The 18,494-nt window shown below is 40.0% G+C and overlaps 1 protein-coding gene across 1 annotated transcript; it reads right to left on the reverse strand.

Annotated features, from left to right (window-relative positions):
- Nucleotides 1–6,933: 6,933 nt before the first annotated feature.
- On the reverse strand, nucleotides 6,934–18,461 carry LOC124795502 (TM2 domain-containing protein CG10795). Its single transcript, XM_047259563.1, has 3 exons — nucleotides 17,994–18,461; nucleotides 17,816–17,897; nucleotides 6,934–7,730 (listed from the first exon to the last, which is right to left on the reverse strand). Exons 1-3 carry the CDS (start codon nucleotides 18,175–18,177, stop codon nucleotides 7,454–7,456), a joined length of 543 nt encoding a protein of 180 aa, XP_047115519.1. The 5' UTR covers nucleotides 18,178–18,461; the 3' UTR covers nucleotides 6,934–7,453.
- Nucleotides 18,462–18,494: the final 33 nt, after the last annotated feature.

Below are 18,494 nucleotides of genomic sequence, written 5' to 3' on the forward strand. Positions count from 1 at the left end.
AACAAATGAAAATCTGCCTTATGTAAGAGCCCTCAATTGGACTTCTAGTAGCAGACATTATGCTACTTATGGCAACAGTGATGTTTATAACACTTCCTGGAGGAATTTGTTCTCTAATTCAAACCTGTCCTGCAAAACTTTCATAATCTAATATACAAAGCAGTAATGTGACAGAAGGACCATATAAAGGTGAGGAGAAATCCACAGAAGGCCCATTGATGAAGCTCTCCAATAAAGCTATGCTTCTGAATAATACTGTAAGTCCAGTCAAAATAGGAAAAAAACCTCAACAAGCTTTCAAAGTACTTCAAATGTAAGAACACAGAAAATGCATTGTCATGATATATAACACAAAAATCTGATAAGCTCATATAACTACTTGCTTTTTATCATACCACTGCATTCAAATTACTTATTTCATTTTTCTACAGGAAATATATCATTGAAGGTTCAGTGGAAGCACATGTGTAGATGCTTTTCATACCCCAAGAATAAGTTTGTCGATCTCTGAGTATCTTTAAGTTCTGAAATTATTTGCCAGTAGCACTATAAAATAGCATCTCTGTTTCATTGTGCCCAAGATTTACTTTCAACATCATGGATGGCTGCCAGCCAACTTGTAAATTCTATGGGATTTCTTCTTCTTCTTCAAAAATGTTGTTTCTCAATGTCGATTTAGACTATGCCCTTCACAGCTGTAAATTCATGAAGGAAGTAATGCCCAACTTTCACTTTTCAGAATCAATAATTAACACAAATTTACCTGCTAAAATATACATTTCCTCAAGGATTCCAGTGAACAGTTGCTTAAAGGGGTATTTCCAGTACAATAATTAGTCAAGACAAAATTTCTGTTTTTAATTTTCCTAAGACTATTAATCCACACAGTCTACACTGAAATTGTTCCAGGGGAGAGGGGGAGTTGTTATGGTCAGAAAAATTATTCTTCTTTGAATTAACAGTCACTTGCATCAAGTTCCTGTACCTTTGAAGTATGAGATGAAATAAAAAATAGTAAGCATGCATTAAAAAAGATGTGTTCCTGAACACAAAAGACATTATGTGAAAGAAAGAGGAGTCTTGAATAAACCTTTCACTCTGCAGTGACATGTGCACTGCTCTGAACTACCTGGTAGGTTGAAAATGAACTCTGGACCAGGAGTTGAACTCGGAACCTTACCTTTCATGGACAATGATTTTACTGACTGAGCTATCTGGGCACAAACCACAACCTACTCTCTCAAATTCAATTAATCAAGTACTTCTATACTACTTTCTAAACTTGCTGGTCCAGCAAGGTATGTAGGAAGCTAGCTTTTGTCAAGCTTGGAAAGTGGGCAGAGGTACTACTTGAATTGAATAAGTGGGGGCCGATTGCGAGTCTTACCTGAGCAGCGCAGTTAATGATAGTATTGCTCATGAAAGACAAGGCTCCAGGTTCATGTCCCAATTCAGTGCATGGTTTCAATGAGTCAGGAAGTTCAAAACAATGCAGATTCAATTGCAGCATCAAAGATTAATACTGGAAACAACCTGTACGCTGTGCCTAAGCAAATACTCTGCAATATTCTTTCTTCCAGGTGAGATGATCCAGCAAGATATGCAAGAGAGCTTCTATGGATCTTGGAAAATAGGACAGATTAACATAAAAACTGTGTGGACACGTCATGAGTCATGCCTTGATAAATCAGCAGTGAAAACACTGCTCATGAAAGGCAAAATTACAAGTTCAAGGATCAGTTAAACATTTAGTTTTAATTTGCCAGGGAGTTTAAGAGCACACTTGTTGATCTGCCAGCAAAAACAATGAAATATAAAATAATGTATTGGATGCATAAGTATTTATGAACAGGCCAAGACATAAAAGATCCTCCCACTCAAAATCAATTCATTATCAGAATAGACACATATATAGAATAGTTTAAATGGAAAGGGATTATTCTATTCTATGAACTTTCATGATCACAAAGAAAGTGTCTGTGACCACATTATGTATGCCCCATGAAAGATGCAGAATGCAAGAGTTAGTTGTGCAACATAGTTAACACCATCATAGGAGAAAGAAATATTAATTGGAGGACTTGGATACTTGACCCACACTCCTGTACTTGTGAAATGGTTACTAGTGATGGTTGCCAGCCTCACTTGCAGTTGAAATACACTGCCTGACGTCCGCAGCTCATGGTCTAAGGGGTTAGCATTGCCACCTCTGGATCATAAGGTCCCAGGTTCAATTCCCTCACCAGGTTGTGATTTTCTCTGCCTGGGGACTGGGTGTTTGTGTTGTCCCCATCATTTCATCATCATCATTTGTGAACGTGGCTAAAATTGGACTGTGTAAATATTGGAGCATTGTATGGGCACTGATGACCACGCAGTTGAGCACCCCATGTCAAACAACACTGCCTGACAAAAACGTAAATCATCCAGAAGACATGATCAGATGTCAATGTAACTTCAGTCACATACGCACAATCAGCAGGTATGTAAAGATTAGAATTGCATTTCTCAGTGATGGATGGAATGGTTACAACAGTGTATTGATGTTACTGTTTAGTGTTGTCGCCAAGTGTAATAGGGCATATATGGGGTTTGAAAAGTGACAGATATTGAGTGATTACTGCGAAGGTCACAGAGATATTGCAAGCTCATGTGAGACAGTGTTATCAATAGCTGACAGAGTTTGAAAGGGATCTTATGTGAGTCTCCATCGAGTTGAATAATCAAATTGTTCACTATCCAGATATGTGGGGTATTCAGATATGAAACCCTTTGGGCTGATGTTGGACTGTATGGGAATGTGAGGGCAGACATACTAACAGTCAAGGTTGCAGTCAACATCATCTGACCCCCACAAGCAAGGACAGTCCCTGTGCACCAAGCACATTGTAGTCCCTTCACATCTGCACTTGTCATTCAAGAACATGTAATGGATTGCCTGCAACATTCTGTGTCACCTTGCACCACCGGTCGGAGACAAGCAGTAGCAAGACCAAGGAATTACCATCCATGTGTAGGCTGCCACTAACACCACAACCCAAATGACAATGTCTGCAGTGGCGCCATTACTGGGAAGCACAGAGTGCTCATTTATGGCATTGCAATGTGTTCATTGATAAATCGCAGTTCTGCACTATCCTGGATGACCATCATCAGCGAGAACAGAGCTGACCTGGGGAAAGGTCCGATTCTTCCAGTGTTTGGAGAGGCACAACCATTTTACTCCTGGTGACATGGTGTGTGGACTACCGATCACAACTGGTACCATCTAGAGGAACTCTGCACATCGGTATGTCATGGACATCCTGTGTCCTCATGAGCTACCTTCCTTGTGACAGAGTTGTGGTGCCATTTTTCAACAGGACAGTGCTAGACCACACAAGGCAGATGTGTCTATGAACTGTCTGCATGATGTTTAAGTACTCCTGTGGCCATCAAGCTCCTCAGAACTGTCCCTGACAGAACATGTGTAGGACCAGCTCTGATGTAAATTCCATCTCATTTCCAGTATCCAGGATATCAAGGTCCAGTTACAACAGCTGTAGACTAGTTTGCCTCAGGAGGGGATACAATGGCTTTCGATACCCCTTCCAATGAATCAAAGCATGCATCTGGGTCAGAGGGAGTGCAATGTCATAGTGCTAAGTGGGCTTATAAAGGGCCATGTTCTTTGTAAATTTGATTTGATTTTGCAATCAGTGAAATAATATCACACATCCTCTCAATCTGCAAAGTTTCATTTTGTTCCCTCCTCCCCTTCTGAATGCTTCAATTTTTTTTAATCATAAGTGTAGTTATTTTTCTACTGTACTGAGAGGATCCCTGTAGCACTATTGTTGCTATTAAGAAAACAACATAGATTTATCAGTTGGACAAGAAGATAAAATAGTGTTTAGAGTCTCAAATTTAGCCACCATCTCATGTCCTGAAAAAACCTTTGTATCAAATGAAATATTTTGGTTTCCATGGAACAACACAATTTATTTTGACCTCACCAAATTTTGATCACAGTCTTCCCTGCCTGATTATTAAGATTTTCCACCAACACAGGTCTGTCAGGAGAGCCCACAAACCAAACCATAACTATGCTACACACTTCCTCTATACACCTGGATCGTAAGCCTGGCACTCCATCAAGTTCATGTCTAGATCTTAATAAAACTACTGAAATGCTTTATATTATTGTCTCTTTTTGCGCACTCAATACATTAGCCTAAGAAAAATTCACGACTTCACTGTGTAAAAAATCTTTCTTTGCTCTCCTCAACCTGATGATTTTGGAGTAAGACAGTCTATTTAAAGACTGACATAGAGATATTTACTGATCTTGGAATCCACATAATGTTTTGAGAATCAGCAAGGTTAGGCTACAAGGCTTAACTGTTTCCTGGTTTACGAAAAACATTGAAGATTAGTGCATCAAAACAGTGGAAAATCTGAGATGGAATAACAACAATATTCTGAAAAGCAGAGATTGCTAGTCACCATATAAAAGAGATGCTGAGCACAGACAGACACAACAAAAAGACTGTGAATGATACATACGCAGTAGAACTTTCAGTTAGTCATAACTTTTAATCAGTCAGTCTTCCAGTAGAACTAACTGTATCACCAAAGTCAGCATGTTTAATGTGACCAACTTGATAATAAATTTAAATGGAACTTCACCTAAATAACACTTTGAAATATTTATGTACACATTACATGTTTCATGTGTAACTGTATTAAAAATAGAATGAAAAATTAGGAAAAAAAATGGATATGATGGGGTAGAAGACAAAAACAGAGGGAGAGTATCCAATGGCAGAGAAAAATGTAAAGTGAAGTATAAATCTACAGTATTTAATAGAAGAAACAGTATGTGAGAGCAGAATCTGGTTAACAAATTAAAAAATTGCATACAGTCATATAAACACTTGCCGGAGCAAGTGGAGACCCCAATGGTCCTGTCAATGCAGTGGCTAGATGATAGTGAAATGACTGAGGCATGCAGACTAACAGTGGGAGGTCTGCTACAAAAACTACACCATGATGAAGTGCATCAAACAGATCAGGTAATTTATACACAGTTTGGCAGAGATTTACAGCAAAATCACATAGAAAATTATTTATAAGGATGTTGGTGGTGGACCAGCTCAAGAGAGGAAAGGCTTCTTTTCTGGTCTAGATGGTACATCTCTTTTCCTCTCTAAAATAGGTATCTAGATACGAACTGCGCCCAAGGCGACTTAGTTGCTGTATATGTGATGCCTCATTCCTCATTTGGAGCTGCTGCAATGGTGCGCCCTAAAAGGACGTAGTGAGTTAAACCACAGCTCAGCTGTGCCTGACAAATTCAGTTGCACCACTGCAGACAGTCTTATGCACAAGCACACAACTACCAAGTTACTATGAACTTCTAACTAACGGATTGGTCTCTGGATGTTCTGTGTGTTGTTGTTTTCAGATATATGATGAATTTAATTTCTATTATCAGTACTGATTTGGTCTGCCAATATCACTGTTTATTTGCCTGTTTATGGTAAACTTGCATGTACTGGATTTCATGACAACCATAGTGTGACAGTACTCAACATATGTTACAGCAACCCACTCTGCTCTGTCCACTTCCTTCCCCCCCCCCCCCCCCTCTCTTTTCTCTATTCACCTCATCCTCCACCCCCACTGCCCTCTCTCTGCTCAGGAGGGCCCATCCACACATTTACTTCTTGAAAGGTATGCCACTGCAACCTGCACAATACAGGTGTTGAGCAGGTCAGCCTACATGTTGGGGGCTTGAAAAACACTTTTTTGCCCCCGACATACTGCTCCGCAAATCAGGTTGATATGGCAGGCCAAAATTATTCCAACGCAACACGCTTGCAGTGCAGGCCAGCCTACATGTTGGGGATTGGAAAACCATTTGTTGCTCTGAATGTGTACTCTGTGTTGCAAAGCAAGTCGATAAGGCAGGCCAATAGTATCCCAATACAACACACCTGTTGCACAGGGTAGCCTATACAGCAGGGAATTTAAAAAAAACATGTTGTAGCTGTGTCTCTGCTCCTACTGGAGCTACAAGATTATAAATGCTACTCTGCTCTATATATATATCCCTTGACCTTAGATCTGACAGATAATCTGCTGAAAATGCACAATGCACAGTATCTGATGTCTCTTCAAATGTAAGGGTCATTGGTACAGCATGTGCCTGGAAATAAACTGTTTATATATTTTTAGTATTGCATGGCTCCCTCCAGACCCGACACATTTTTAAATGGATTTGCTCACTTCCCTAGCTGTCCCCCCCCCCCCCCCCCCCAAACCAATAACAATCAACACACACCAAGAATGAATATACATTGATTGTCCTCTGAGTAATTGTATAGTACCCTCAATACCTACTCTGAAGCTTGTTTTTCAATCAGAAACCGTATTTTCATCTTTGATTTGAACACTCACTGCAGTAAGCATACAGAGATAAAGGTTCCTGCTTTACATTATGTCTAAATACCACACATGGAATTGGTTTCTGTAAACAGAGACAGCAAATGTCACATTAATATTCAGTGACTAAGAGTTATAAAGAAGAAATTTCAGTCCAATTAAAAGTAATTATGTGAGGGGAAAAAACAATAAATACAAGTTACTGTGCAATGCATGGTTGAGACGCCAATAAAATGCTTTCACTGTTATCATTAATACTGTTCAAGAAACAAACTGCTCCTACACTATTTTTCTGCCTACTGCTCCTCCACTTTTCAGAAGGCATACAATACAGCTGTACTGTTACTCATATTCAATAACTCACGATATGCTTTTCAGCACAGTATTTATTCATAAAGTATCACTCTAAGTGTCATTTTTATGTGACTGAGGAAAAAGAAAAATACTCCAGATGATAATTTTAGCATTTAACACAATTACATTACGAAATACTACTAAGCGTGTCAGTTGTAGAAATACAAACATTTTATTCAGTCTATATCACAATACTTTAAAAATCACAGACAGGAAACAGTATATGTTCATAACATTTAAAACGTACTGGAAGTTGTTAAGATGTCACTTTGACATGGCACACTTCTGTTCCCTTCTGCACGAGTGTATCACTTTACACTTTACAACCTATGTTAACAAAATTGGTTAACAATAAAATGCAAAAGTTTGGGCTAATGTAAATTAAACAGACACACTGAGATAAAAAAATATTTCTCACTTCTGTTATTTCAGTGAATACTATATTTCAGTTCACTCTTTGAATGCTACTCAGTGTAACATTCAGGATAAATATGTAGCACTGAAAATCTGCAGTTACTCAAGATAACACACTTGGTATCAGATGCAGCTGTCTAAAATGTCAGTAGAGTCACAGTGGTGTAACAATGGAAGACAACGTTCGTGAATTTTTCCACCACACAATTTTTTCACATATATTAATCTTTAATAGATGACCAACAAACAGAATACTGTTTCACCAGTCATCCTGTGGCAGTTTGTATGTCCAGTTATTGCTTCGAATTACTTCTATACCTGCACCATAATGTGGGATAACATAATATGACCCATCAGCTGGCCCCACAGTCTGTGTTGCAATAAGTATTATATCTACTAACTGCCCAAGAAACATGAAACCTAATGTGCAGAACTTCAGGAGACCAATGGCTGGGTATCCCAAATAAAAGCGATCTGCTCCAAACATGCCCAAGAAAATGGAAAGAAGCAGGGCTGTTTCAAATGAGTAACCATTCCTAAAAGAAAAGAAACAATGACTTTACATGGAGGCTAGGTAAAGAGACAAACACTAAATTTTTTAGTACAAAAACTAAAAAATAATGTTTTGAATACAGGAAAAAAAGACTGAGATTACAATTATCTTTGATAAAAGGATAATTCCTAACAGATTTGTTGATTTTCTAAAATGGTAATACTATATTTTAAAAGACAATGAAGTTTAAGTTTAGATTCAGTAAGATGAGTACTAGGTCTAACATGTGAAGTACTTTGTATCACATATACTTACACATTATCTCCAATGAGTGCAACTTTCAATGGCAAAAGTTTCAGAAACAGAATGGAAATATTGAATGAGAGCAATAAGTTTAAGAATTTATGGTTCTTTTTTCCGAAGACAGAAAATACACAGATATATGTGAAAACTTAAGAAGCATGGAAAGAAATACATAACACATGTATAAGTCGAGAGTGGTGCAAAAATAATGGTGGTAAAGGAATCTACTATTAATATACATGCAGTCATTTTCTGTCATTTGTTTTTTCAAGGTTGCTTTTCATGTAGATATGATTAAATTACTAGTCATGTAATCAATTTGTATTTTGCTTCTTCAATAAACAATTTTTGCCTAATAATTTCAAGAAAATTCAGTGTTTTCTGTTCTGTGACTGTTCTGAGTGTGTATCAGTTGTTGCTCTTATTGTCGACTCAAATCCATGAATCTGCTTACACTATCCTGCCATACCTGTCAGTTTAAGTGGTTATTTGTTTTGGGGTTAAGGGACGAAACAGTGAAATCACCAGTCCCTTGATCAAGAGGTTGTTCATCTGAAGTTAGTGATGTCAGCTAGAAACTGACTGAATTGCAAAAGTATGTACGAGTGGTAAAACTGAGGCTCTGAAAGTAACGTGATACCAGAACTGAGAAATAATATAAAGAGACATAATAGTTTATGGGTCAGGCCAGTATGTAGGTTGGAGCAGAGGAAGGGTCTCACTGGTGGTGACAGAAACCCCACCCACATTTTACCCCCAGTCATCCCGATTGAAACACAAAGACAATTACAGTACACAGAATCCCTTTTAGCTAGGAGATTCATAATAATGAAAGTGACAAGCTAAGAACACAATTAACATTAGCTGGTCCATAAAAAAAGTTAAATGTTCTGTAGAAAGGATTTATCTAGAAGTACGAAATAAAATAGAGAAACATTTGACACTCCTGTGAATAACTCTCTAAATCATATACAGCAAATGAGGTGCCAAGTGAGAATTTAAAGTTCAAATGTTTAACATACAATGTTGGAATGTTAACGAGTATTAGGGGATATCGGTCTGGTGGAATTTCACTCATGACATAAGGCTGCTGCACATGATATTGATCATCGTTCAAAGGCATGACGAATGTTTTGCTAATCTATTTTACTCTGACTTTTAGATAAATCACTTCACATAATATTTGACCATCTTTCCTTTGTTTTCAAAGCTTTGTTCAGGAAGCAAAAAATACAATACATTTAAATATCAATCAGGATTATATTGCTACTAAGAGTATACAAAAATTAAGAGAAAGCCAAGAAGTTTCAATTTATGCAATGATTTGACATTTTTTGACAATTTATTTTCATAGCAAGTAGCAGCCATTCATGAATTATTTCACTAATTATATTTTTCTTAATTATCCAGACTACTTCCAAGCAATTAAATATTTCTTTACAATACTCAACCTCATGCTCATCAACTCGATACCCCATTGGCCCATTTCCCATTCTTTGATTAGATATGAAAATTCAGATAAAATTTTTTCCATCAAATCACTAATTAAGTTTTTCTTAATTAACATCATTACTTTCAAGTAATTAAAACTTTTTATGCAAAAGTACACCTTATGTTGGTCAATTTTATACCCTATTTGTCCATTTCCCACTCTTCATTGGACCACAATAATTCATCAGATAAAAATCCATTGTGTAATTCTAGGGAGTCTCATTTGATCAATATAGTGAGAGAAATAATCAGGTCAGTAGTAGGTGTTTGGGGACAGAGAAGTGTCCCCCCATGGCTCCACATGCAATGGGAACCATTCCTTTCACAGGTGCCTCCCTCTCCCATTCATCATAATCAAAGTGTTAAAGGGGTGAAAAGCATCCACTATTCATCAGAGCACTACCCCTAAAACGGAAAGTAGGATGTGGTAGAAAAATGAGGCCAACCACATCTAAAAGAAATTAAAACATAGTAACATAGTGACTAAGGCAGCTGGCAAAGGAGGTAGGATATAGGGTCCCTTAGAATCCGCATGCAGGAGACAACCCAAATAAATATTCCTCGAGACTTGTCAGATGGTGATTGCATAATTGAGCAAGAACTGATGCCATCAGAACTGAAGAGGAAAGATCCCCAGTTTGGCAAGGAGACTGTCTATATGACTAGTCCAGAGGGTATCAGTCACCAGTCATACTCCACAATGATTGACTGGGTCAAACAATTTAAAAACTGAGGGTATCACTGAATCGTAAACATGGCAACAATAGTCCAACTGAGCCGAAACCAGTGCGCCCAATTAGAGATGGGTCGAACTCGTTCATTCCCGTCAACTACTTCATTAATTTCACTCTTTGCCATGAAGCGTTCAAATGAAGTAGTTCATTCATGAAGTACGGAAGCCTGGCGAAGTTGCCCAGTTTGCCGCTCAGCCGCGGCTGCGCTCGCTTCGCCTCGCTCGTACAATAAAGCTTCGTAATACTTCATAATTTTACCAACAGATGGCCGAACTATGCAGTAACGAGCATGCACCGTTTTACGCTTTTACAGCGTCTGAGTTAACTTAAATAGAGCATGGTCGAGGGGGACAAAGGAAAGATAAACAGATGAGCCTGTCACATATAAAGAAGGTATTACATTTAATCTTGCTCGACATTTTCTCATGAAGCGCCCAAAAAAGTCTTTATCTGCCAAATTAAACATTATTTGTTGTATTCATGGACTGAAAACTAGGGCTAGCAACGAAATGCAGTCCAATTTTATGTTCCTTTTAAAACTTAATCCAAAATAGAATGAGTATGTTTACAACTGTCACAAAGTCTATATACCTACGTTAAGTAATTATTCAGAAGTTTTCCTGTAGATTTTATTTTTGTTGAGAATAATAACCCTCCAGATTCAAAACGTAAACTGTCACCTGTAGTCATTGGTACGATTTCACGTAAAATCCCTCTTTCAGTGTTACTAACAAACCTCTTATTTTCATGTTGGCTGTACATGCTCACACAGCCAGCCTCTTCGTTTGTATCTTTAATATTCATTTGTCTGCAAGCGCTGCCAATGGTAGGCTACCCGTAGACGCGAAGTTTAACTGCACAAATAGTCACGGGTGATGATGTCAGCACTGCAGGAAGCAGCTGACGCTGCCTTCCTCTCGCCCCTCACCTCCCCAACCCCTCCTAAGCCTATTGTTCCCCACAAACACCGTGCGATTCGTCGACAGGCAGTAGAGGGAGGACTGAAGTGAAGGGAGAATGAGTGACGTAGCGCCGATGTAGTGGGAGAGGGGAAGAGAGTGAGTGAACTAGAAAAAAGTGTGGAGTGTGCTATCTGTGTAGAGTTTGAAGTACCAGTTCATTGAAATTGAGTGGTTAGTTCACACTTCACTGGAGTGAAGTGTTCATTTGAACGACTCGTTCATGAGCTCCCCATCACTATGCCCAATACATACAGAGGATAGTAGGCAACCAACAGTCAAAGAGGTGAGGGCAAGGAATCAGAAAGCATTAAGCTTTTGCATGCAGTTCATCTTTAGTTGATGAACATGGGGTAACAATGTCAGTTTTTAACCAAAGAGGTGTTCCAAAAACCAAGACTGTGTAACAATGTCCAACACTGAGTACCTAAGTAGAGCTCTTAGTCACGATTGACCATGGTACGATGATAGAAATGCAAGACGTGTTTTTGCAGGAGAAAATTGGAAGCCTTGTGAAAGGGTCCAGGCAGAGACCCTTCAGATCATGCCTTGGATCTGGCATTCTGGTACGGTTACAAATTGAGAGCTATATCAAATGCAAAATCTGCCGACATAAGGTGTGGGAGTGACCAGTGGTCTGACATAGGTCACTATCCCAATGATGTCTACGAGGAAGAGTAAGCTCAGCGCCCTGTGGGATGCCTTTCTCTTGGATGTATGGAAAGCAGTGTGACATACCAATGCTAACATGAACCCATCGGAGGGTTAAAAAATAATAAGTATGTACCTTCGACAGCTACAATCAGGGATGGTAAGTAAAATGTGATGGTGCAAGTGGTATAGTAAGCCTCATGTAGGTCAAAAAGATTGCAAGAAAAATGCCTGGCAGATTGCTGTTACCAATCTAATCAGATGGCCAGTTGCAGACTGTTCTTCCTGGAATTGACACTGATAAGGCGAGAAAAGACAACATGATTTGAAAACCCAGCATAATCATCAGGCTAACATTTCTTCAAGCAGTTTGCAGAGCACATTGGTAAAAATAAACAGTTGGTAGCTGTTGATGCATGTTGGGCTTTTTGCTAGCTTAAGGACTGGGATGATGTTACTATCTCACCATTGCAAATGGAAAACATCTTCTAGCAAACTAGTGTTGAAGATCTTGAGTTCATGGAATCTGATGTTGGATCATCTGATTATGAATTGAATCAGAGCCTGGGGATGTGTCAAGCGATGAGTAAAGAGCCTTAAGCAATTCCCAGTCAGTGAAAGGTTCCGTATACAGTTCAGCATGATGCAGGGTAAAGGACGAGGGATATCTTCAACTTGTCTTTTATACAGGGTGATTTTTTCCACCGGTTACAATCTCTAGTGATTGATCGATGAGATGATATGGAACAAAAAAGGTCTAATGAACTGGAAATGCAAGGTTTCCCTGCTAGCAACCATTTATTCAATCCTACTTTGTTACAGAGACTGCAGTCTAATATGCACTGTACCATGCAGACACAGTTACGGTATGCATGGTTTCCTACTAGAGGGGGGTACTGTTCCTCATACGTCATGCCCTAGCACACCCACCTGCTATAGTAACTGATAACATTGTGCCCGATTTACTTCTCTATCTGACTCACCTTGTAATGGATGTGATACAGCACTGTACACAATGTTTACTTACGGAAAGGCAAATGGCAATGGGTGGTAGGCAGCAAGGTTGTACCAGGAGACCAATCCCCACTGACGGAAATCACAGAATTCAATGTTTGCAACAGAGTTTTGCTGTTTGTCTGAGACAAGGTTATTTCAGAAAGCAGGGTATCATAAAGGACATACCCAAAATGTTCGGACACCTCATCTGGAGGAAAGTATGATTAACACTGTGGAAGGTGACTGCTGTGTCAGTACCATACAGATGGCCCACCACTATAGAATAAGCCAGACGACCGTGTGGAATATTCTTTATGATGATTGTTACTACCCTTATCATTTACAGAATGTGCAAGAATTACTAGCGACAGACTTTCCACACCGGGAGCAGTTTTGTCACTGTTTTCTTTACCAGGAAACCACAATTCCAGGATTTGTGTCATCCATCCTATTCGCAGATGAGGCCAGCTCTATGCGGAGTGGTATCTTCAACTTTCATAACAGTCATCTGTGGGACAGTATGCAGAACCCCTGTGGTACGGTGACAGCAAATCATCAGCATCAGTGCAGCTGGAAAGTGCGGGCCAGGACAATAAGTGACTGTATTTTGGTACCAGTCTTCCATCCACATCACCTAACAGGCCAGAACTATTGGTGTTTCTCGCAGGCGACTTTGCCTCGCGTGTTGGAAGAAGTGCCGTTGATGATTCAAACGGTTATGTGGCTGCTACATGATGGTGCTCCAGCCCACTTCGCCATTAACGTCCAGACACATCTCAATTATGACTTCCTTGGTCAAAGGATTGGATGAGGGAGTCCAGTTGCATGGCCTGCTTGTTCATCGGATCTCAACCCGTGAGACTTCTGATTATGGGGCCATTTCAAAAGTATCGTGTATGCAGAGCCCATTCCAGATGTGGAGACACGTGAGCAGCATATTCATGGTGCCTCTGACACTGTTTGGATGCAGCCAAACCAAAGTGAACGTGTGAGACAGAACATGCTACAGCGCATGGAGACCATTTTCAGCACATACTGTGACTGTGGCTGCATGGTACAGTGCATATTAGACTGCAGTCTCTGTAACAATGTATGATTGAATAAATGGTCTCTAGCACGGAAACTAAGCATTTCGGGACATAAGTTAATTAGATTTTTTTTTTGTTCCGTATCCTCTGATCGATCAATCCCTAGAATTTGTACACGGTGGAAAAAAAAAAAGAAAAATCACCCTGTACATGAGAAACATGTCTGAGTAAGAGGAGGATACTGATGTAGTCACAAATTGAGCTGCAAGAACTGGTGCACTAGTTGATATACCACCCCAAAGGAGGAGATTCAGAACAGTTATTGACGTTTGATGGCCCAGCAGACTATGGAGCATGGCCCAGACCTGGGATGAAGAGGTATATGTTCTCAAGGAGGAGATGTAGAGCTCCCAGCATTAAGTAGATAGTGAGCCTTAGCACAGAGCTGCTTAAAAGTGATGAGGGTAGTAGGTGAAGGAACTCACTTGAGATGTTGCAGGGCCCTTCAACAATTCTGACTAGCAGTTGTAAGCTATTTGGTCCACCATTGCATCAGATAGTGGCATAGGGAGCCCATAGAAAACAGCATAGTAGTTCCAGCAATGCAGGTGACTGAGCCAGGGAAGCCTCCCAAAATCTCTTCAATGCAATATGACGGAGAGCAGGCTACAGCCAGACAGCTGACAGTTGGCTCTTTGGAGAATCCTACACAGTAAGTAGTCTATCGGGCAGTGACAAGGAAGTGACATGATCACTGGAATGAGGTCACTATCACAAAGATGAACATGCAGTGATCATTGTAGTGAAGCAATGAGACAGGGGAAAGAGATCATAAGGTCACAAAGATCACAGTCAGAAATAAACTGATCAGTCCGAAGAACAGAACCAGATGAAGTGGTACTTCCCCACAATGGGTGGGGCACATGTAAATTCCCAAGTAGGAGGGAAGGGGGGCAGAGTTATTGAGTTGAAGTGGTCATCTCAAGGTAAGTAAGTACCCTGCCTGAAGGTAAACAGTTTGCACCTGTACTCCTATCACTTTCAAAAGGTACACAGGGAAGCCCACTTACAGACAAGATCTACGTGAACCAATGTACAAATCTCTGCAGATGCCTTGTCGGAGCCTGTAAAATAGAATGCATGGTAACCTTGAAGAGTTGCAGATCAATTGGCTCACCACATCTTGGTGTCCTGGTTAGGTTTGAATGTGCCAGGAGGACAAGTCACACTCCAGGATCATTGTCTGTTGCAAAGGGGGATGGAACAATGTCACAAACATCAGTTTGGAGCCCACAGCATACCAGAATCTGGCACCTCCAAGGTCGCTAGAGTAGCCTTCTCTCGCGATTTTTCCTTTTTGGGCTTATTCAGTGGGGGTGTAAGAACAGAAGAAGAGTGGACATCCCTGGGACCACCAGTCTATAACTGCTTCAGCCACTGGCTGATGTCAGATTGCTGACCTGTGGATTACTGGGGAAGGGTTTCCTGATAGGGAGCCCTGTGACTGGTAGATGCCAGAGATGGCTGCTGTTTCTCTGGGTGGGTGTGGGGAATGATTCCCGGAGATGGTGCCAAAGAAACCACAAAAAGGGGGGGGGGGGGGGTAATCACCCACATGGTCAAGTTTATTTGTGTGACTGCCACAGGTCAGCATCAAGGGACTAAATACACCACATACTGCTAACGACCTGGCCACTGTGATGGAGAAGATTGATATCACTGAGACAGGATACAAACAATCATATTCTTTTCTGAGCTTCAAAATAACACATCTAATCTGTGGTCCTCCGTTACTGGATTTTGCACTTCTTAATTAGGGTAGCACACTTGGAGTATTGGGGAGGGTGTTCATTCTTGCAATTGACACAGAAAGGTGGAAGTGCATACGGTAGATTTTCATGAAATGGTTGGCCACAGTCTACAGAAATTGGGTCATATGTACACCAGGGAAATACATGCCCACTATGGTGGCATTTAAAGTACATAAGGAGTGGAAAATGTGGCTTCACATCTCTGACATTTGACCTTCTCTGGAAATTAATTCCTCTCAAAAGTAAGGATGAATGCACTGGTGTCAGCCTTGATGTCTGACACAGCTTGACGCACATAGCATATGAAGTGGATCGCTCACCTCCCTGAAAGTTTACGTACATCTTCATCTGTTTGCAGCATTGGGTCCCAGTGAAAAACTACTCCCTGTACCATGTTTGGAGTCTTATAAGTTACTATAGGTTGTTTACAAAAGATTAGCAAATAGGATTGGGTAGAATTTGCCATCCTAATGAAGATGGAGACATTCATTTCATAATATAGTAAGGGAATAGAGTCCACCAATATTCTCTATAAAGAACATCAGCTTAGTACAGGAAAGAAGCCTCCGTCTGTTCCGGTACAACCCAGAAACTGGGGTGAGTTTGTGTCTGCAAGTCAATTGATCTTGTTTTCCTTGCAGTGTGTGGCCAAGGAGGGAAAGTTCGTAGGGTCATAATGATCTTTACTGAATTGCAGTCTGTCAACTTTTGTCATTTCATGATGTCAAATAGCCACAAAGATATTGCCTACTCTGTGTGAGAGCTCTTTCCACAGGCACAATCCAACCAGAGCTAAGGCCACCTGGCACAACAGCCATTGCCCAGAGTCCTGGAGCCCCCAAATGGGCAAGCATCATCTCCTTAGCAGGTGTGGTTACATGATAGCTCAGGCATCAAAAAGTGAGATCCCTGCAGGGTCAGGGGGTTACCACTGTAGAGTTACCTCCCAACCCTTTAGGTGGACTGGCTACAATGGTAGGTATTGGGCTTTTCCTTGCATGGCCTGCACATTCTGTAGAAGAATTCTGAAGAGACTGAAATCAAACACAGCTGTGGGGACAGAACATAAATCAAACAAACGATGTGGTGTAAAATAAAGAGAACAAATTGGGAAAATTCATAATTGACATCCTGTAAGTGAGCTAGATTGTCAGCAGACAATCTGTCCTGGAGAGTAAGTCTGAAAAAATATACCATATATTGTAAAATGTGTTGTGAATACAGCTGGTAGTAAAGAAATAATAACTTAAAAGGTCATGCTGGTACAACAGTTTTACTGTATGAACAGTGAAAACGAAGAATTCAATAAACTACTTTCCTTTCATATTTATGTGGAGGTGCCAGTGAGAAAAAGTCTAAGGTTTTAAGTTGTGTGTAAAGTTGATTGCAAGTCACTAAATATTCTCTTTCTCAAGTACTGGATGAATATAGTGTGGCTACTTGAATACAATGAGCTATGCTCCTTTCTCACCCCCACCTTCATCCCTTTGAGAGATAGTAAGAACCACCTATCTCCCCCCCCCCCCCCCCCCATCAGTTCACTGTTTGAATCAATCCAGTGGTTTAGGAGGAGATATGGAAGATACATACAAACACTTTTATAATATGGATAGATGTTTAGCCTCACGTACTCTGGTGTTGGGGAACAGAATTTTAAATTGTATATATGAATGCAAGTCCAGTGTGCCAACAACTCCCCACCTCACTAGGCTCACCAAAGAAAGATTCCATTTAAGATAAGTTATTGATCCCAGTCCCCTGTAACAATGTCGGCTAAAATATTTTTGACCTTTAGCAGAGAAATTTATGGAACCACATAGAACTTTAAACAATCGGAATTATTTACGGAGAGGCCTTTCCACAATTACAAATAAGGGATTTACTGATGTGTAGCTTAGTTATATCACATAGTACCTAAACCTACACACGAATGGCAGCACAAATTGCTAATGATGATACATCTAAATGTGATGGGGAAACATGAATAAGGGGAGCACGGAAACCTCACATTAAAGTGATTTCAACAAACTATATTACGATAATGATGGAATTGGAAAGGATAAAGGTGTGACCCAAATGTCTTGAGGGTAGTATAATTATAAAAACTATATTTCTTTCAGTTGTCATCCATAACAACATGCTGCAATATACTTACGTCCACTTGCACGGAATTTCTTTGAAAAAAGTTGAATTCTTTGTGTCTCGGCACACGATACCTGGCGCTGCTCTGCATATTACTGCGATGAAAAATTTTGATTAGAGCGTATACATACAGCATCTGAAACAAAAACAATCTTAATGGATTTTTTTAATAAATTTAAAGCAATACATACCTTTTGCTCTGTTTGTTTCACGCATACAACCACGAGGTTGCTGAGTTTTTATGTCTATGTAATCGTAGCTTGGATCAGGACACAAATACTGGCCCATCCGAAGCTTAGTACAATCCACATCATTAATCTCATGACTACGACAAGTAATGGACACAGCTAGAATAATCAATAAGACTCTAATCATTTCCCGCACGTTGCAGTTTTCTGAAACTCATGTAAACATTCTGCAGACAACTGCATCTGCCACTACTAAGCGGATATCATAAACAAATCTTGTTGACAACAGTTTACGATCAGCTGTTCTTATGGGTCGACGTTCCATTTTAAAAAACCACGCTTAGAATCGAACAGGTACGGCATCAAGAAGGGAACAGATTCATTTAACATCAGTTAGTATTCACTTATAAAAGACAGACTTCATGTTCTATCCCGAAAATGGGGTGAACTGTGACGTTTCTTGGCAACTTTTTTCTTTCTTATGTTGGTATTCCGAACTTGGTC

This window comes from Schistocerca piceifrons, chromosome 4, assembly GCF_021461385.2.
Source record: "Schistocerca piceifrons isolate TAMUIC-IGC-003096 chromosome 4, iqSchPice1.1, whole genome shotgun sequence".
NCBI classification, from domain to species: domain Eukaryota; kingdom Metazoa; phylum Arthropoda; class Insecta; order Orthoptera; family Acrididae; genus Schistocerca; species Schistocerca piceifrons.